We start from the raw sequence: 22,090 nt of genomic DNA on the forward strand, positions 1-22,090 counted from the left end.
CACTGAGTACAGGCACACAGAATGACTTAAGTGCATTTTCACAGTAGAAGAGTCTTTGAAATATTAGAAACAGCTATCCTGTCTTCTCTCCAATTCCAAATTGTTTCCTTCTCAAGTTAAACACTGCTATTTTCTCAACTGTCTTGATTGATACCCTACATATATGCTACTTGTGACTTCAGAGAAAGAGAGAGATTGTTTCAGCCTCTTTCCCTGATACAGGTAAAATCATGACATCCATTTCACTTATCTTCAGGGCATCCAGCTGGATGATATTGTTCCCAAATCTCTAGTGTAAAGATGGTTCAGTAACTAGAGGATCATCTTTGTGCACGACCTCAACCATCTGCTTAAGTAAAAGTTCTACTGAGTTCTTCATCTTTCTGACATGGAACAAACTGACTAGCCAATATAATCCATCATGATTTTATTTTAATCTCTCTTTCTTTCAACGCAGGTACTTCTGTGTGTTATTTGTTTTCCAAAATTATATGCTCCTAGAGGGTTTGGCCAATTTCCAAATAACTATCGGTGGGCAGAACTACAACAAATAAGATCTTCCATACTTTTTTGATGATACTAAGTTTTTGTTCCTAAAACTCAACAACTTTTCAAATGTGTTCTTCTCTAGTCAATCGCAGCCTTCATTTGCTTAGCTATGTCATATTATGAACATATATTATATGAATAGTTTAGACAAGTTGCAAGCTGCTTTGCAATTTTCAGGTAGGAAGACAAAGTTTCTCGATCCTCTTCTGATTTATTAAGAATTGATTTTTATGGAGATTAAATCACCATGCAATAAACAATGTTCTGAAGTGTGATAATGATTCTGAAACTGCTCCATGAATGTTACAAATTCCAAGACAAAATTCGAATGTCTATTAAATGACCTGAAGAGCTCCCAAAACACACTTCCTCTAGGCTGGTGCATGCAGCCTTACAGAATCTTAAAATGTTTTTAATATAATTTAACTTCTCAGAAAATTTTTAAAACACTGATTTATACCTTTTAATAAGGATAAGTTATCCAACGACTCAATTAAGTGCATTGGTGCCCATTATGGCAGCTTTATTGAGATTCCATCATTTGGATTTGTTCCCTGTGACATTTTGTCAACGAGGTTAATGTATCTAGTCTGATCCAGTTAGGTTCTTGTCTGGTGTCCCTGGTGTCTGAAAACACACTTTGTATGTTGGCCAACTAGCGTTAGGCATTCTTTGTAGGATCACGGAAACTAATGTCATTGATGTGAGTGCTATTTTGGCCAAGAAAATTCACTATGTTTCATGGCGAAAGCCAGCACACATTACTGCAGATGGCTTCCTGGTGTTTGGCAATGGCTACAAAGAAGGCCAGGTAAAAGTCGAACTCTGCACCAGAAGACACTTAACAAGGCACCACAGATGCTCATGGATGCTTATTCACGGCCTCCTCACCCTACAGGAAGGGAAGGCATGGCTGTCTTACCTGGCACTCCTCCTTGAGCAGGGAAGACAGTTGGGGGGGCGGGGGGAAGCAGATCTATTAATGTTACCTTTTGCTATATACAACCCAGATGGTTTAAAAATCCGTCTTTACCTCCAGAATCAACTCCAAATCTACGAAATTTAATCCTTTACCTGTGTATTTCTCTTTCTATAGACCTAAGTGTCAAATAAGTATCAAATAAGACAAACGTTTTAGACAAAGATATTTTTAGATCCAAATGCAAATGTATTTGAAATGCCTATATCTTAATAGTTCAGTTTGAACTTGAAAATTTCCAGGAGAGAACAAATATGCAGGTGTGCTGTGAACAGATGCAAAATAAACAGTAAACAAGGAAAGATTAGATTTTGCTCTCATGTTTGCAATGAAGTTTCTCCATTCCTGTGACTGTTGATTATTCTAATGGAAATTCTTGTCCAATGCTTTATAATAAAAAGGTTTAAACATAAAGAAGATTGAGGTTTTTTTTCGTATCTGACGTACGACTTTGTATCTACAGGAATAAAAACACTTCTGTAGAGAAAGAAAAGCTGAAGCAGTTCACTAAAGGGGAATATGTGATTTCTGGCTACATTTCATTTAAAACAGATAGGAACAGGATAAAAATCCTATGCTTAAATAAATGAAAAGTTACCAACTGTCATTGATACCAGTTTGAGGACTTTTAATTCCACTTATCTCTTGCCCATGTTTCAATAAGTACATGGGACCATTTAATTCTTCCCTTTATAGACACAGAGTAAAATACCTTTATGTCAGGAAATTGGCCCAGATAGGTATCCAGTGTCAGCAAGGATCCATCCACTAGTTTTTGATGGAAGTCTTCCCACAGAACATCACATTTCTGAAAGAAAAAAGAGAAATAAAGTGATAACTGCTAAATTAAATTGGATACCTTTCACCAAACTTCTAAAAAATCTGAAAATATAAAATTAGATAAGAAATACTTTCATAGATAGTAAATGCTAGAAAGAATGTGGATTTAATAATACAATACAATTTCAAGGCAGTTTGGAGACCAGTTCTAATGTACTAATATAGACCATCTAAAGCTTAGCTCATTAAAAAATGTATCTCTGATTCTGAATTACTAAAGAAGGCAGAGGCTTCACAAGGACCCCAGGTCTTCACAGGGGGACTTCGGGGCTAAGAGACTGTAAATAATTCCACTGAGACAGCTTGCTTCTGAAACATTCCACGAAATTCCAGACAAACAACAAATCATTTCTGAAGTCTCAACAGAAAAAGAAGAAAATTTACAGTCACATTGGGAAGGGCCCTATCACTTGTGGAGTATCAACTATGACAAACACACACTGACTAGTAGGGATTACTACTGCTATCACTGTCAAGGCATTGGGTTAAGCACGTTATGTGAGTGTGCGTGTGGTCATTTAATTCTCAAATAGCCTTATGAAGAAATTCTCATTGTTGCCACTAGACAGAAGAGGATACTGAAGCCCAGAGATGTTACATAACTTGGCCAAGGTCATGCAGTTGATAAACAGCAGACTCAGGTTTCTACCCAGGTCTGTCTCTTCAATTTGAAGCCCCTGATCTGTCTAGTATACCAGGCTGCCTCACCAGAACAGGATTCATACCACAGCTGTGCGATTTTGGAAAAGCGAACCTCTCTGAGTTGCCATTTCCCCAGTTAAACGAGTTGACAACGTAAAGTGCTTCACAGAATCCGAGTCACACCGCAGGTGCTCAAGAACATCAGCTCCACCTCTCTCCCATCACTACATCCTGTCAGAGTCTGCTACTTGTTCCCCAGGATCTACCCTGTCTTTCTTTCAGAAATAAAACCCCCAGTTTGAGGCAGGTATCTAGCAGCAGAGGATACAGACTGTATTACCCAGCCTCCATTGCGGCTAAATGTAGGCATAAGACTAAGTTCTGGCCAGTGGGATGCTCTTTCAGGAAGTGTTCCTAAAAGGAGAGACTGGGCTTTTCTTCCACGCTTCCTCCTTTTTGCTGACTGCAATGCAGAAATGAGAGCTGATGGCCAGCATTCAAAAAGTTATCTTGAACCCGGAGGAGGCAGCAACGATGGCAAAGACGGGCCCCTGATGCTTGTGGACCCGCCACACCACACCTGGGCTGCCCAGGTCCAAATTCCCTTATGGGAGAGAGATAAGTTTCTATGCTGTTGAAACTTCTTTTTCCTTATTTTCTTTGTTTCTTTTTCACACTTCAAAAACTAATCCTAGGGGCCGGCCAGGTGGCGCAGCAGTTAAGCGTGCACGTTCCGCTTCTCTCAGCTGCCGGGGATTCACTGGTTCGGATCCCGGATGTGGACATGGTACCGCTTGGCAAAAGCCATGCTGTGGTAGGCATCCCACGTATAAAGTAGAGGAAGAGGGGCACAGATGTTAGCCCAGGGCCTGTCTTCCTCAGCAAAAAGAGGAGGATTGGCAATAGTTAGCTCAGGGCTAATCTTCCTCAAAAAAAACCAAAAACTAATCCTAATTGTACAAATCCCAAATCAAAAATTTTATGCAAACAAAAAATCTAAATCTTCTGTATAAAAAGGCTCGTGTTCTGATGTAAGTAGACCCTCTGAACACGCAGTGCTCAGTTCCTTCACCATCAAAAGAGCCCATATTTGGATCTGCAACTGAAGATTCCACAAACCCCGGCAGCCTCAAGGACCAAGGTAAGATGGCAGTCATCCTTTAGAAGAAATGTCAATGGTGGCACCTGCCATACAGAGAATGTAAGGCGGTGTTCTGAAAAGCCATTAATGAAAGTTTCTCTTACTCCTTTCAATATTCTTCTTTTCATTATGAATTTTTAATTATATAGCATTAATCAGAAATTTACAAAATGAGTTAATCATTTAACAACACGATGTTGAAACACAGTGTCTTTATACTGAAGAAATGTGAGAAGATGCAACGACTTAATAATTGCATTGGAAAATGGTGAGTGGAGGCTGGTTTTTCCAAATTCATATCCCGAAAGTTTACAAAAGAGGTAACAGGGCCAAGATGAGCTTTCCTCAAAAGCAAATCTCTGTTGTTATCTCAGTCACAATGGGATTATGAAGATTAATGTGGGGATGTCAGAATTTCCTTGGAGCAGCATGGGGCTTCAGGGTTAACCTGATTCCGAAGGCTGCACAGACGGTCAGCTCATCACATATCAGACTTCCCCCTGAGCTGGGGCGGCCACATCTCTTGTGTTTCCTGTGCCTAAATGAGTAGCAATGAGCTCACCTGAAGTGGGGCATGACAAACAACTGCTCTTTGTTGTAACAAAGAACTTGGACGTGAGAGAATCTGACAGGTGGTTTCCTAATATCCGTAATAATCACATGAACTGTGCACTGTTGACGACGCGAAGGCAGTCTTGAAATGTGTTATTAGTAGGTATAATTATTATTCTCATTTTGCAGATGAGGAAACTAAAGCCCGAGAAGATTAAAGGGCTCGCCCAACATCACATAGAGCTGCTCTGGGTCTCCACCCCATTCTGCCACTTCAAAGCAGCAACACCCACTTCCTGCCAGCCAGCCAGATGGGCCTCGGCCAAAAGTTGCACCTCAGATGTTGATACAGGTCTAGGGACAAAGCCTTTCATAAGTTAAATTCCTATTAGCAGACCAGCTGCGTCTGTCCTCAGGTCCTGCACACCAGCGAATGGCCCTGCTGGTGTTGAAGTGAAATAGATGCTCTCCCCAGCTCCCGCTCCTGCTTTCAAGGAGGGATGGGGCAAGGAGGGGCAAAGGGGTGAAGTCAGTACACAAAATCACGCCGTGAGCCAGTTCTCCTGCTGAAATGAGCTCGTTAAGATGGGTAATAAGGCAAGGAAAAATGCTACTCTTATTCTTAATCCACAGCTTCCACCCAAGTGGTTTTATAATCATGTTCACTCTGAGTTTGGGACAATCCGATGGCAGAACTGCATGATGCCTTCTGGGGACATGGTGTCCCCTCACGATTAGGCCCTGAATGACAGGAGGGGTTCAGGGGATCGGCTGAGTGTACAGGACTTCTGGGAGCCTCACAGAAGCCAGCCCAGGCCTCCCACGTGCTCCGATCCTGGCTCTTACCTCGCCAACCATTTTCACATCTTCCCGCCCATACCAATCCGGCTCGTAGACTTCGTGCAGCGACTCGGTGAGCTTCATGGAGGCCTCTTGCATGCCTAGCAGTGGAGAAAAGCAGCTCCCGTTAGACAGAAATGGGTGGGGAGTCTCTTCCTCCTCCTCCTACTTTTCTAAGTAAGAGAAAAATCTTGAGTACTCGCCAATTACTTAAGGAAAAATTGTGAAGGCACGATTGCTACTTGCCTCTGCCGTCACGTCTTCCCATGAGGTCTCTAAAACTCATCTGATTACACTGTGCATTTTCTATTATTTACATGATAATGACAGATACCAGGTCTTCAAAAAAAAAATCAACGAGTTGTCCTATTCTGAAAACAACAATAATAATGTGTCCTATGATGTATGCTGTCACTTACTAAATGGCATGGAAATGGAAATGTATAGGACACCTGAAGACCAGTCCATAAAACTACAGAGTTCTAAAAATAATATTCATCCTTAACAACTTTAAATACAAGAAACAAAGCATATTTTTAGAAGCAGGTAGAAGCAAAATCAACCGGGTTTTAGGGCATAACAGTTAAAAGCGGTTTAAGTGGCCTAAAAATTTTCAAAGAAAAATGTTTCCCTTTTTTCCAATATTATTAAAAGCTATAGATACAGTTTTAAATCACAACTCTCAGAAAGTTTAGAGTTCTTAAGCCTATGGATCAGAATTTTCATAAGAGGTGCATTTGGTACGCTGCAAAAATGTGGTTATTAATAAGAGGAAAGAGGTGAAGTTTCAAGTACAACATGGTCACTGAAGTATCACCAAGTCTTTTCCAGTCTCCCCTCCGCCTCCCCTTCAAACAGGGAGGGTAACATGGGGATTGCCATGGAGACCTCAGCTCAGGGCTGAGACCAAACGAGGAGGAGTCTCAGGCTGGTGACTTGGAGGAGCAACTGTCCAGCACCAGACTCTCCCTACCAGCTGGAACGTGAGACCTGGCCAGTTTGGTTTCTTGGTCTTTGTCACTAGCAAATAGGAAAAGGAGCTAGATAAAGGGAGGGGAGTGAAACAGCAGAGTGCTGTCATTAGAAATAAAACACATCTCACAAACTTAGTGCCAGTGAATCAAAGACAGAACGTTCCTGTTAAACTGTAACACTCTAGACTCAATCACGTGCTTGCTGGATTTAAGGTCGCCATTTCCAGGTTCAAGTGTGAGAGAAAGGAACAAAATATAAGAAGTCTAAACTGAGAGAAGTATAGCCTTGAAGAGTATGTACAAAAACCAACACATAATTTGGTATTTCACAGGACTTTTCACTCTCAAGCATAGAACATCCCTACTTTCCTTCCCCTCATAGGATGCAGATACATACACGGTCTTTGCACATTCAAAGTTTGAACGTGTTTCTGGGCCACATGAGGTGTGGTAGCCTGTAAGTTTCTCTCCATGAAGTATATCACTGGGCGCATTAGAGGATGCCCTTTACAACGAGCTGTACGGCCCACACTGGCCGTAATGACTTGGCCACCACAAGATGCAGCCCCGGCAGGCTGGGGTAGGAAAGGACAGTGATGACTCAAGTCTCTGGGGACTCTGACAAAATGGTCACAGAGGTGACAACACAGCCAAAAAATAATGAAAACCCTGCATCTGCCTCCTGCATTCACCACTTTGAATCCAAATGAGGGAGAATCTCTCTCTTGTACATGTGGGCACCGCTGAGGTAGCAGCAACATTCTCTCAAGTACATATATTCACCCATCCCTAAGTACAAGCAAATCTATACAAAGAAATGTGCCCCTCAAATTCACACCAAAAGTGAGTCACTAGTTATCATTCTATCATTCGGATGCCAAAAGGCTTCTGAAGTTTTCTTTTAAATCTCTGTCTTAAGTCTGATGGAAATTATAAACAGCTGGATTGATAGGTTCTTCATGTCTTAAGAAGAAAAAGAAATGATGGCATGGTAGGACAAATAAGCTTTGTGGTGAAAATAAAACTGAATGTAAGCTTAAAACAAAATATATAAGACCTTACTCATTGAGGCTAAAAGCACAATGTTGCAGTAAATATATCTGTTAGCAGTCAAAAAGAATTACTAATTGCTGTGTGGATAAGTAGTGACTAACAATTTGGAGAAAATCCATTTTGACATAGAAATTCGTTCTAGAACACTCCATAGGAAGTACTCTGCTCGATACAAAAGTGAACAAGACACAAGCCTTTCTCTTAAGGGGCAGAAAGACTGGTAGAGATTTTAGGGATTTAGAATTTATTCTGCTGATAAATCATAAAAGAAAAATAAAGATAACACCCAAGTTCCCTTCAAAGTAATTCGGCAACATTAAAACAGAACAGATGCTAAATGGCATTTAATAATCTCTAACATCTAATCTTTTCTTAAAAGAGTAGTAATTTCTAAAACTACAAGATAAGTGTCCAACATCATATATAGAAGAATTATCATTTTACTACTGGATAGGAAACATTTCTCTCTTCAAAATTTGGGACCCTCTCCACGGCATTTATTATAATACGCTCTATTTCCACTTGCAACCAAATTTGTGAGCTTCTATTTTCATTGTCTAAGATTTGTTGCATAAATGCACTGCTACAAGAGTCCTCTTCGCTTGAACAGCCTGAAGGTATATGTCTAGTTAAAAAGAACATCAGTTAAAATACATTATGACAATAACCAGCAGCAGCTATAAACCACTAAAAGAATATCTAAAATACTGTACGTATCTAGCTGCTTTGCCATTGTTTAGAAGAGAGTTGTTTAAGAAGAAAGCAGTTGGGGGCCTTCCTGTGGTATAGTGGTTAAGTTCAGCACATTCCACTTTGGCAGCCCAGGTTCATGGGTTCCCATCCTGGGTGCCAACCTACACCACTCGTCAGCCATGCTGTGGTGGCATCTCACATATAAAGTGGAGAAAGATTGCACAGATGTTAGCTCAGGGCTAATCTTCCTGAAGCAAGAAAAGAGGAAGATTAGCAGCAGATGTTAGCTCAGGGCTAATCTTCCTCAGGAAAAAAAAAAAAAAAAAAAAAAAAAGACAGTAGTTGCCTCAGAGAAAAGGAAGCCTTTCTCCCTGAGTCTCAAGGAGGAGAGGTGGAGAGGAGCAAGAATTTGGGAAAAAACAGGCAGATAGTGAGTCAGCTCAAGAACAGTCAGCCCTGCCACTGGGGTCCTGCTTACACATAAGTCACACACAACTAACAAATATTAATTACAGCACCTGCAGGCTCCACTTAGAGCTTGTGTTCTCGTTACCCCTGTGTCTAGCCTCCACTGCCACCCACATGCCAAGGACTCCTGATTCCAAATCCCCACTGGACATCTCCCCGTGGATGTCCTACCAGTACCTGAAACTTCACAGTCCAAACAAACTCAGAGTTTTCCTATCCGAACCTGCCCTACTCCTTTTCCCCATCCTCATGAATGTCACCCAGTTGTCCCAGTTAGAAAACTGGAAGTGATCCCAAATTCATCCCCTAACACAGAACTTGTCACCAAGACATACCCGGTCTGCCTGATTCTCACATGAAGACCTTTCCTTCCCCGCCCACTGCCACTGCCCTAGATTAGGTCCTCATCATCTATCGTTTAGATTAGAAGAAATAACCCACGTAAATGGTTCAGCAAAGTACTTACAAACAGCAAACATTCAAATGTCAACCATTATTATGAAAAATATTTTTGGAGGAAGGATGGCATAATAATTACAATTGGCCTTTGTTAAAATCTTAGTCCATCACATATCATCTGTGTGATCTTAGGAAAATTACCTAACCATCCTCAACCTCAGTTTTCCAAAGTGTACATTATTAATAAATAATAGTACATGCCATACGCTGTAGTGAGAATTATATGAAATGAGGCAGTAAAAAGCTTATGTCAGGGCCTGGCACATAAGTGGTCAATAAATGTTGGCTATAATTATTATTAAACTATTGGATTAGATTTCTAAGTCTCCTTGAGGTTTCATTTCCTCCAGCCTGAATTACACACAACCACAATTATAATTTTTCTAAAATGCTAATCTAATCACGACTCATTCCGCTGCCTACAATAAAGTAATGACTCCTTTTCTCCATTGACAGAATAAAACTCCAATATGATTGATGCATACACATTTCTTTATACAAATGCTGCCTGCCTTTCCACGTCTCATCCAGCTCAGTTTCCTGCTTGCACCTAAATGATGTACTTGTTCCCTAAAGAGCCCAGGCTTCCTCCTGCCTCCTGGGTCTTTGTATATGTTGCTGCTTCTACCTGGAGAGTCCTTCCAATGTCATCCTCTTTCTCTAGCACATCTTATTACCTGGTGACTACGTATATCCCCTTCCTGGGTCCATTCAAGTGTAAGTTCTTTGGAAGGACCATTCCCGATCCAGTCTATCCTCTGTTGTGAGTACACACAGTGCGCACTTATGTTAAAATATGTATTACTATGCATATTTGGTCTCCTGTTTGTTCAGCTTTCTCCCTGTCTCTACTGCAAGCTCCATGATCACAGGCACTGCATCTTGTTCATCTCTGCATCTCCAGCACCTAGAACAGTGTCAGGCCCATAAATGAGGCTCAATGAGATGTTTGCTGCCAAAATGAATGAGAGCATAAGATTCACCTTGGAAAGCCCAAGCATCAGCAGAAATAATAAAGACCTACAGAGGCGAATGCCCCGACCCAGGGATTAGCGATAATAAGAGGAAGGGTAGAGTTCATTTAACCCACTTTCACAGGATCCCAGTTCCAGAGATTTGGGGGGCTTCTCAGAGCAACTGCAGCACCTTAGATAGGGAACCCAAGGCAGCTGAGAGGCTGAGTGATTTTCCCACAAACCAGACCCAGGGCCCCTCACTCTCCAGGCCCAGATCTCATCCCTCTATAATGCTGCCTGCATTACAGGACAGTTAATTGGCTAGAGGTCTTCTTGTGAAAACCAGAAAAATTGGCCAGGAAAGCACTCTGCACTTTGAAATTCACAACTGTACTTTGAATACACAAATTATGATTTACTTAAGGCATGACTCTTGTCTTTAAGTGTTTTCGCAAAACCCAAAATGTGCTCCAAGGAGCGCTAATTCTTTGTAAGACTGAGATGAGAAAAGCATCCCACAGTCAAATAACTGGGAGACAGACGCTGCCCACCCCACAGGCCTGCTGGAGATCATATTAGCATTTTAAGGGTTCTGATAAACTTTAGTAACCTGTTTAAAAATTGATTTCAACCAGTCTTGGCCAAAGTAATTTAGACATAGATCTCTTTCATGGAGTACCATTTGTCAACATCACTCAATTAGCAAAATGTGATTGGGGGGACAAGCTAATATAAGGTCCTTTCTCCTTCCTAGGGAGATGTGGCCATTAGAAGCGGAATGCAGGGCACAGGCCGAGAGAAAGGCTGCTCTGATGCTCCATCCAGTGTCTCTGGGAGATAACTCCTCACTCAGTGGAATCACCTTCTAGATCACATTAAGGAAAATTATTATGTCAGCCTTTCCAAACAGCATTCTCCGTACTAACAAGGTAAAAAAGACCAAAATATACAGACTTAGGAAAGAGACTGAATTTGCTCACTCAACAAAGTTAGCCACATTTTTTAAAAAATCAGCTAACAGAGAAAATCCCGTGCTTGAAATAATACACAACTTCTTGTGTTCAACTCCTAAATCAATAATGAAAGAAATACCTAGAGTGCCTTCTATTTTCCGACCGAACAGTTATAAATGCATTAGGTTAATTTCACTACAGCAGTTAATTATGAGTGAATTTGCGGAAGTTAAATTCTCTGAGGCTTACTTCTTTGCAAATGCAAAATAAGGCTAATGTCACGTATCATATAGCTGTGTTGGGGGTTACAAAGAGGTAATATGCCCAGAATGCGTAGAATAGAGTCCAGCACATGGTAAGTACCCACTAAAAAGTAGCAGCAGTAAACTGTCATTATTCCATTGTATAGATGAACAAATTAGAGTTTAAAATATAGATGAACTCTAATTTGTGAAACCAATGCCCAATGAAGGTAACATAGCTAAAGGCAGTATAAGACAGAGGATAAGGCAAGGCCTGAAGAGACACAAGGACCACAGTAGCATTGACCCTGCTGTTTACTAGGCTCATGACCTTTGACAAGCTATTTAACCTCTGTGCCTCGATTTTCTTATCAATAAAATAAAGATAACAAAAGTACCTGCCTCAGGCAGTTGTCATGAGGATTAAAATTATATGCCTGGCATATAAAAGCTTAAACAAATTTCAGTTTACAAATCGATTTCACTAATTTTTTTATTATTATGACGAATTTTTTATCACTAAAATCTTCATTACTTCATTATGTATCACTATCTTTACAATCAATTTCACACATCCATATTGAAACTGTTAGAATAAATTCTTAGAAATGGAACTTCTGCGTCAAAAGGCAGGCCAAAAACAAAATAAACCAAAAAACAAGGCGTTTAAAGGCTTTTGCCAAATTGTTCTCCAGGAAAGCTGTCTGACCAGTGGTATATGAAAGGGGTTTGCTCCCCACAGCTTTGCCAATTATTACGGTGTTTTCTAAAACAATTTTACTGTCTTTGAACATGTGAAAGAAAAATGACAGAATCTCCCTTTCGACTTTATCTAATATTCTTTGATTACTCGTGAGGGTGGCATTTTTCACATTTATTACCCATCCATAGTTCTTCCTTGGCTAACTTCCTCTTCAGAGGTTTTCTTTCAATCAACTCATCTTCATCTAGTTTACACACCGAGCTCTTTATATCTTGGTTTGCTTTCATTAAGTATGTTGTCAAAATAATGTTTCTTTTTAAACATCTGTATATCAGTTTTATATATTTGTGAGGTCAAATCTCTCAAGCTTTCCCTTTACGGTTTCTGTCTTTAGGGTTATCCTTGTAAGGACTTTGTCTCTCAAGACTAGAGACTAAATCTACTGTATTTTATTCTAGCACTTTTGAACATCTCTTTGTATACAAATCTAAAGCTTTACTATATTTAGCATTGTGAAGGAGGGAGTAAAGTGTGAGGCTGGGAATCTCACATTTTTCTGAGCGTTTAGCCTGTTTATCCAAGACCCCTTGTCAGATAATCCATTCTCTCCCCACTAATCTCAAAGTCTGCCTAATGATCCAACACATCGCTGGCTGCCCTTGGACCCAGCTCATTCCGGGGTGCCGGATAACGTACAGCAGGCAGAGGCGAAGCACACCTCCCTATTGCTCTCTCCCTCCTCCACCACTAGCTCATTTCTATTCCTTGCGTGGCTGAGGCCAGAGACCAGTGCCAGGGCCTCTCTGTCCTCAGGCAGTGGCGGAACTGCAAGTGCAGCTGGCCTGGCAAGCCACAGGCAGGCAGGGCCGTGATTCCTGACAAGCCTCGCCCTGCCTCTGCCGCCGTCCCCTCCCCGTTCCAGCAAGAGGGCTTAAGCGTGTGTGAGTCTGAGTGTTCTGCTCTCGGGATATGCTCTCCCTTGGGTGTAAGCCAGCTGCAGCTTTTATTAAGGTCTCAAGCTCACTCTATTGAACAACTCTTCCTAGAAATCTCTGGCACATGGGAAGCATTTATTCCCAGTTTCCAGCATGAGGACAGACATACTTTCTCCTTGTATATTCTGATTATCATTTCAATGGGAACTGAGGGGTGGGTGGAAATGAACACCTGTGCTCAAGTACCCATCTTGCCAGAAAGCCAAATGGCTTTGTAATTAACACTCGATCCCGTCACTCATGAATTCCAAGAACAACCCGTGCTTGGCAACATGCAGCAAACAACTCACACACATTACCTTTGATAGCTGCTAAATATCCTCGGAGTTCTCGCTGAAGTCTGGTACCCTCTGCCTGAAAAACACACAAACACAGAGATGGTAAGCATCTTGTCTATATTTTGCATGCAAACATGTATGAAGCAATAAGTCTCAGAGTTATTATTGCCAGAGGCGCATTCCTGAAAGAACATAAATATGTGAACACAAACTAAACAAGGTGCCCGCCAGTCTAGATATTTACAAAGATTTTATTCAGCTTAAAAGAAAAGGAGAAGGCAAGTAAGATTTTGCTAAGAATGGAAACTATGACCCACCAAAAAGCCTCCTACATATTCAACAGCTAGCAAATCTCTAAATTTTGATACATGGGCTATAACGGTAGAGAATTGGTCACCACTGTCCAATATAGTAGCCACTAGTCACATGTGGCTTTTGAGCACTTGCAATGTGACTAGTCCAAATGGAGATGTACCATAAGTGTAAAATTCACACCAGATTTCAGAGACTTAGTACCAAAAAATAAAATACCTCATTAATGTATTTTATATCGATTGCATGTTAAAATGATAATATTTTGGATATATTGAGTTAAATAACAAAATTATTAAAATTTATTTCACCTGTTTATTTTCACTTTTTTAAATGTAGGCACTAGAAAAATTTAAATTACGCTATGTGGTTTGCATTCTATTTGTATTGGACATTACTGAAATAGAGAAACTGTTAAAATGTAAATTTTGACCTATGAATCCTCGTTTTGGTTTGGATTACTCTTAGAAACTCTGAGACTCTAATCTGAGATTAGATTGCAAGTAGTTTAATCTGAAGTTAATCCAGGAAATGTCAATGAGGGTGTGGAGAAGTGAGGCCCGGAAGGGAAGAGAGCCAATGCAGGGTGTATTATCAAGCAAGTCACCACAGGGGGCAACCTGGCCTTAGTCCCTCTGGGAAATCCTGGGAGATAGTATCAAACACCCTATAGATATCCTAACCAGGGGCAAGGGGGCTGGAGCATTTATCCATCAACTCCTGGGGTCAGTCAATGGTTGAGGGCTGCTCCTCGGGGACATTCATTCCCCTAGTATGTCCACACAATGGCAGAGAACTCTCCAGTAACCAGAGAAAGCCCTCAGGCAAAGAGCTGCCCTTGCTGGCAGTTGTAACTAAGTCCAGTGGGCTCAGAAAAGGTTAGATGCTGGGGGCACATGGTTGGGCACACACAGTGTGTGCTATGACACTGCGAAGGAAAATATAAACATTATATGCATTTTAATTGCATAATCATTTAACAGAACTGCAGACAGCTAGCAATACAGAATGACTCCACCTTGATAATTAATAATATAGCATCTATATTATAATTCTAACTTGACTGTTAATAATACAGCAACAATAATAGTCATATTCAACTCAACATGCAACTGCTAGTGTTTACCAAAAAATGGAGAAAGGGTGAAAGAAATAAACCTACTTCCTTCAGAAAATTACTATCTAATAGGGGAACTAAAATACCTAAATAAAAAACTGCAAAATTGCAAAGCAGATTACATTTAGCTCTGTAACAGCCATTCAAAGTGTTTGGGGGTACAAAAGCAAAGACAAAAAGCCCATAATATTTAAAGACAGATAGTGATTAATAGAAAGAAACTCTGAAAAGAAGTGTTAAGACTATGCTGGACCCCAAAAGGGATTCTGGATGCGAATATCCTCTTATAGGTATAGTGCCAGTGTAGGGACATTATTCCGATGAAATCTATGTAAAGCTCACGTGAGGTTTTCTTCATCTGCATTAAGCTCCAGCTGTTTTTGTCTGCTCTCTAAGCCCAGGTACTACCAGATACAAGTTGAGGGTTAATTCATTTGCTGTACATACAAACATCAAGCAGAACAGTTCTGTTCAGAAGGAAAAAACAGAAATCATCAAAGTTCCCAACAACTGACTCCCTTCCTCGTGTCTCAACGTGAATTAAAATCAAAACTCTAGGTGTTGCTTGTCTTGTTAGGTCATTCAGAAATATACAAATTTCCACAAGATGGATAAAAAACTAAACCAGGATGGATTTCCAAAACATCAAAGTATAATAGAACACTATTTCTAGGGAAAGGATGGGGAGAATGAAGAGAAAACACTGATGATAAACACCTGGATAGAGGTCGAGTCGGAAAGGGGACCCAGATAAGAAACAGGTGGAGTCAGACCGAGGTCCTCAACGCCACCACGAAAAGAATTTGGGAAAGAAAAGAAGTAGGTCTTTCCTCTACTTAATATCTATTCTGTGACAGGCACTGTGTTAGATTCTGAGTATACAGAAAGCTGAAAAGATATGGCACTGGGAGATTTTGTTGTTGTCGAATCTACTCTGTGCCTCCTTACAGATCCATTTGGAGAGGATCATGCTTCCTGCCCCATCAGCATAAGGCTTGGCCATGGGACTTGACTTAGCCAATCAAACGTGAGTGGAAGTGACATGTGCTACTTGTGAGCAGAAGATATAAAAACCATCACATAGGGCTCCCATTTCTATTCCCTCCATCCTGAGCTCTGTAATGTTCCAGACAGGAACACGGAGTGAAGGGAACGTGAAACACAGCTGTCGTTTTTATTTTCTCGAGCAAGAAATAAACCTCTGCTCTTGAAAGCCATTAAGGTACTGCTTCCACGGCATAACCTGCCCTACACGACCTGAAAAAATGGTGCGCCATCAACAGTGGAGATGCTGAAAGATGGATAAGGCTGAGATTTAATGGAGGAAAAAAAAAAGCCGATGGAGTTAGCAGAAAAGCATTAAAGACATTTACAGAAACATTTCAGAAAGGAAATCAAATTGGAAAGATTTAGGACAAAGTGGATGGCTTAGCAAATGGAAGCCCGAGTGCTGGTCAAGTGATAGAAAGATGTAGAATGGTACTAAAAGAGGACAGCAAGGCCTGGGATCATTTTCCCAACAGACGGCAGATAACTTAGAGAGAATAATATCTAAATCAGACGCGATTTACCCAACAGATCTAGACCCAGAACAATCTAAAGCCTACAAGGTACACTTAGGAGGGTCTGAATCCCTAAGGCCACATTTCTCAAATCGTTAAGTGTAGACCTTGGGGGTACTTAATGTCTAGAGCATATAAAGCCACAAAATAAACCTAAAACATGTCTCTGGAACATCAATTTATTAAGGTTGGAAAGGAGCAAATGGAGGAGAAGGCATTCTTTTACACCACTAAGCCACCTGTTAGCCAGCGAGGGTGGTTAAGATTCGGTGCTGTCACCACCGGGTCCAGGATTGTTTCCCAGGGAACCGGGAAACACCACCTGTATGTAGGTTGTCATACTGTGGTGGCTGTGTGTTGCTGTGATGCTGAAAGCTATGCCACCAGTATTTCAAATACCGCCAGGGTCACTCATGGTGGATACATTTCAGCAAAGCTTCTACAACTAAGACAGACTAGGAAAAAGGACCTGGACATCCACTTCTGAAAAAGTTGGCAATGAAAACCCCATGAATAGCAGCAGAGCTTGTCTGATACAGGACCAGAAGGTGAGAGGATAGTGCAGAAAGACCAGGCAGGTTCCACTCTGCTGCACACAGGGTCCCTAGGAGTCAGAACTGACTTGATGGTGCTAACAACAACAAAGCCACCTATAATGATGTAGAATGAAAAATTGCATGGAGATGAAACACAGAACTTCACAGACATCTCCTGCTTTCAGTTGTCTGTTCCAGGGCTCCGCTCTACTACCGTTTGTGGTCTTTCCCTGGAAAAGTGAGAGGCACCGAGCTTAGGAAAGGCTCACTTTTCACCCAGAAGGATGCTTTCCCCTCAGAAAGTAATACAAAGCCTGCCACGGTAACTGATGGTTATGAGTCACCACGATTGTTCAGAGCATATGGAAATAGCAAAAGAACAGTGGGTAAGGGCATTCTTGTCCCAAGTATTTAGGGAGTAAAGCCTGTCAGATTAAGACCACAATTAAGTCATTCTTTTCTTTCAGAACAAGAAAGAGAACAAAATAATTTAGGCTCCAATCCATACACTGTGTTCATCTTACCCAAGGGAAACAATAAACATTTTTAAAAAATGAAAGAAGAACCCCAAAAGAGACTTTTTAGATATTATAAGAGTGGGAAAAAGTTCAAACTATACAATAATGGCTTAAATAGATGAGTTCAATTTAAGCAGGTAAACTGGAAGCTAATTTAAATGACTTGCTCCTTTTCCAACTATTAAAATTCTTAATCTCCCCCATGAGTATTAAGGTTCATAAATCATTTGGTAAAAACCATATTGAATTTCATCTAAAATTCTGCCTAAATCAAGACGGCAAAGGCTCTGGAGAGAAATTTTTCTCCTACAATATGCCATAGAGTAGTTCTCCACAAAACCTAAGGCATAATTAAAATTTTCTTAACATCATTATTCTACGTGAATCACAAAGAAGTTCTAAATTAGAAATAAATTCTTATAGCCCTGCTCAGATTTCACTGAATCTGAAGTTCATTCCAAATTCCTCTGGAAATTACCATTTCATTATTAACTCAGGCTTGAATTATGTATTGTGCTTGTGCGTGTCAAGAAAAGAGATTCAAAATTCCACAACCTTGAGACAACACGTGTGTATTTTCCCTTCTATTTCTTTATGTCACTCTCTACAAGATAAGATAAAATGATCATTCTATTTCCCGGTCACACTTTCCTCAATGCTTATGGCAACACGAGGGCAACTGAGTCTATTATAATTAAGCTGTCTGCACTGCCTACTCATACATCTCTTTGAACAAGATCCAAGAAAGATTTGCCACCTACAAAATTCCTTGCACTGACATATAGTATAACGTGGCTCTGGTGTTAGTCAGAGGTTCTTCATTTACTTATTCAATTGAATCATTTATCAGTGTCAGGAGCTGCCGCTTCTCAAGCCAAGACGGTCCCCCAGGCCCCCTTCTTCCCACACAGCCCAAGAGAATTGGCTTGTTTTTCCTTCCTCATTAAAGCTACTCCCACTTTCTCCCTCCCTTGGGTGTCACACTCTTGCAAGGCTGGGGGAGAAGGAAGCAGTCTCCCCAGTTCTCTGCTTCTTGACTGTCCCGGAAAACAAGCCAGGGTCATTTTGGGTTTCATCACAGAGACATCAAAACTTAACAGGCATGCAAAAAGTATACATGGTTTTAAATCTTTACACAGGTCTGAGAATCACTGCCTTTAGTCAAAGAATCCCTTTATTCCCCTGCTGAGTAGTATCTTGAAGCTGTTGTTTTCTTCCCTTAGTCCTGTGTGCACCACTCGTGATATCCCCCCTAAGGATTACCATGAAGTTTAAAATCTAATTAAATACTTCAAGAAAGAGTGTGGCAGGCTCATCACCATGCAAGGCTTCAGACGCTGTTGTTATTCAATACAAAGAAATCACATTCCAAACCTAATTAAACGTGTTTCCAAATTGTTTAAAATCATATTAGTCCTCAGTAACACCAATTTCTTAATTATTTCACGTATGTCTTGGGCAGTGGGGGTTAGGGGTAAGTGGGAAGTCGGTTCCCAGACAGGCTGGGCTCCGGGACAGCTCTCATTTGTAAGTTCAGCACCTTGGACAGCTCCAGAACACCGCTGATTCTCAAACGTGACAATGTCATCTACACAGCATCAAAAGACCAGCTATAAATTCTCCCACATCAAAGTTTCATACTGCACTTTGGTAAAAGCATAGAAGAACTACCGACAGATTTCCTCCAAGGTGAGCCAAGTCTCTGGCAAGAAGAGCTACCACAGACTGTCACGCAATTTCGTCTCTACGCATTGGGCTTAAAAAACAGGGCTGCATTGGGGCTGGCCCCGTGGCCGAATGGTTAAGTTGGCGCGCTCCGCTGCAGGCGGCCCAGTGTTTCGTTGGTTCGGATCCTGGGCGCGGACATGGCCCTGCTCATCAAGCCACGCTGAGGCAGCGTCCCATATGCCACAACTAGAAGGACCCACAACGAAGAATATGCAACTATGTACTGGGGGGCTTTGGGGAGAAAAAGGAAAAAGTAAAATCTTAAAAAAAAAAAAAAAAAAAAAAAACAGGGCTGCATTAAGCTGTGACAAATGACAATTGAAATTAATGAGTGTTTAGATACACTAAATTCTGAAGCATTAAAAATGTATCAATATGTGTAAAAACTTATGCCTAGGACCTCAAGAGCCAAAACAATTTTGTTAGCTCAACCTTTAACTAACTTACTTCTGCCCAGAAGAAAGAAGCCATATCTGAGGTATTTAATTTGATCGAATTGTAGACACAATGCATAGAATAAATTAATTATTTCTAGGAACTAAACTCAGGCAGCAACCACTGAAATTCTGGGGCACCATGCCCACATACTACCATGTGCATGACACCCCTAGGCAGGCATGTACCACTGAGGCCCTAAATGTATTTGCAAAATCAAATCCAGTGCATTTTATTCATAAGGTTACACAGGTCTAGCCAAACACCTTGAGGCAATAGGTATTTAGTATCTATCAAACAAGCAACAGCTTGTTGAATTGACTTGTTAAAATATGGCAAATATAGTACTGATTTATATTTGTAGGTAACTCTTGTTACAAAAAGAGTTATAATTGACAGGAGAAAGAAAACAACACACACAACACAGAAAAACTTTTCCTCAAATTGCCTCTTTAAATCAGAAACTATCTGTGACTTGATATTTAGAAAGAGGCTCAAGTGGAAAATTAACAGATATATGAAATTTGGATCTGAGGAGATAGAACTTCACAAAGCTGTGATTTCACAAAGGCAAGTCCTGTCATCTCATCTGTGATCATGAGCCTAAGAAGTGCCCACAATCGCATTATTATTTTTGGCCTTTACTGACATTTTTCTCTTGAAAAGGCTAAGTAACAAGTCAAAATTAAAATTGGCTCAGTTTCTCAGAGTTCAGACATGTTAATTCAATCTTGAAAGCAATGTTAATAAATTTTCTGAGCATTTTTGAAGCTTAGAAGAAAATTAGATTATCAAGGAGATGAGATTTAATGAGGCCATAATCAGCACCTTGATTAACAGATGACTAATAAGGCGTAATATCTGAGCCCACTTACGACCAAAGACAATGCCAGGCTGCTGAGCACCGCAGGCACTCTCGGTTTACCAGGAAATAGAGCTCGCCCTATGACAAGTTCAGGTGCCATTAAATTGGAAGACGAGAGTTTTTCAAAGGTAAAAGCAGCAGGGCCTCTGAAATTTATGTTTTTGTTTTCTTACTGTGAGCTCTTTGTAGTAACAGGAGCTTTTGTTAAGAACCTAGCATTCATTTCATGGAACAACTTCTCCATTTTTTTAAACTTCTTTTGGCATATATTAATGCAAAAGATATGAGACAGACAGGAAACAGGAATGGATTTTGAAATCATTTTCCTGGGCTGATGGCAGTAGGGGGTGGTGCATAGAAGGGAGATGGATATCAATGAGATCACCTCAGTTTCTATCATTTTATTCAAGATTCATGGCCCAATTTCCAACTATCCCTGTCAGCAACCCGAAGAATACTTATGATCTGAAAATCAAATCTAATATACTTTCTATCTTTCAACAAAACAAAATAAGAAAGCTAGCTAGTAATACATGCTCAGGTTTTCCATAAATATCCCTTAAGCCAGCCAACTTGAGTTTATACAGATCTCTATTCTGGTCGCTTGGTAAAGCTAACCCACTGTGTGTGCAAGGGGACAGAATTACCTAGTTAGTACTATTAAAATCACCACAGGCTGCAGACTGCATACGATTTGAAGATATGCTTTAGTGCCTTTAGCCAATTGAGTTTGTGACCCTTGAAAAGTCATTCTGACTTTTTTCCAAGTGTGTGTGTGTGAGAGAGACAGAGACAGACAGACAGAGAGAGAGAGAGAAAGGACTTCACTTATAAGGTGCATTAGGGGCATTATATAAATACCTTTTCAACCTCCGCCTCAATACCTAGAGCACAGTATTGCATATCGTGGGGTGGGGGGAGGGAGAGTGACCCAGAAATTAAGTAAACTCCACAGGAGACCCATCCCAACAAGTCTTCCTATGCCTTATTGTCCAGTGTCTCCTTCTGTGGGTATGGATGCCAGCTCTATCTATGATGTTCTATCCTGACCAAATTGGACAGGATGTAAAAGTATTAAAAAACTATTGCTGTGTCAAGTTACAAAGATGCATTCATGAGAGGGAAAGACGCACCCTGTCTACCATTACTCCAGTCATAATATAAGCTCCAGAATGTTTCTGAAACTGCCATTGGTGAGGTCTGTATTAGTTTGCTAGGGCTGCCATAACAAAATACCATAGACCAGATGGCTTAAACAACAGAAATGTATTTCCTCACAGTTCTGGAGGCTAGAAGTCCTAGACCAAGGTGTTGGCAGGTTTGGTTTCTCCGGAGGCCTCTCTCCTTGGCTTGGAGGTGGCCACCTGAGTTCTCACTCTGTCCTCACAAGGACTTTTTTCTGTATGCGTGCATTCCCTGGTATCTGTCCTGCTTGTTGCAAGGACATCACTCATAGGGCTGAGGACCCACCCATATGACCTCATTTGTCCTTAATTACCTCTTTAATGGCCCAATCTTCAAATACAGTCACATTCTGAGGTGTACTGGGGGGTTAGAATTTCAACACACAAATTTAGGGGGTACACAATTCAGCCCATAACAATGTCCTCAAAGCAAGACTTTAACACAGCAACATAATAACAAAGGCTAACACTTACTGAGTGCTCTCTTTGCTCCAGATACTGTCCTAAGTGCCACGG

The 22,090-nt window shown here is 40.8% G+C and overlaps 1 protein-coding gene across 6 annotated transcripts in view; it reads right to left on the reverse strand.

The window, feature by feature from the left end:
• AMPH (amphiphysin) overlaps positions 1-22,090 on the reverse strand; it is a 227,823-nt gene that overhangs the window by 84,405 nt on the left and 121,328 nt on the right. For all 6 annotated transcript variants that reach the window (XM_014738983.3, XM_023638939.2, XM_014738984.3 and 3 more), the window contains exons 3-5: positions 13,339-13,393; positions 5,550-5,644; positions 2,241-2,336 (exon numbers count right to left, since the gene is read on the reverse strand). In XM_014738983.3, coding sequence (XP_014594469.2) covers positions 2,241-2,336; positions 5,550-5,644; positions 13,339-13,393 — 246 coding nt within the window. The remainder of the gene's footprint in view (positions 1-2,240; positions 2,337-5,549; positions 5,645-13,338; positions 13,394-22,090) is intronic.

The sequence above is a fragment of the Equus caballus genome, chromosome 4 (assembly GCF_041296265.1).
Source record: "Equus caballus isolate H_3958 breed thoroughbred chromosome 4, TB-T2T, whole genome shotgun sequence".
In the NCBI taxonomy this organism is placed as follows: Eukaryota; Metazoa; Chordata; class Mammalia; order Perissodactyla; family Equidae; genus Equus; species Equus caballus.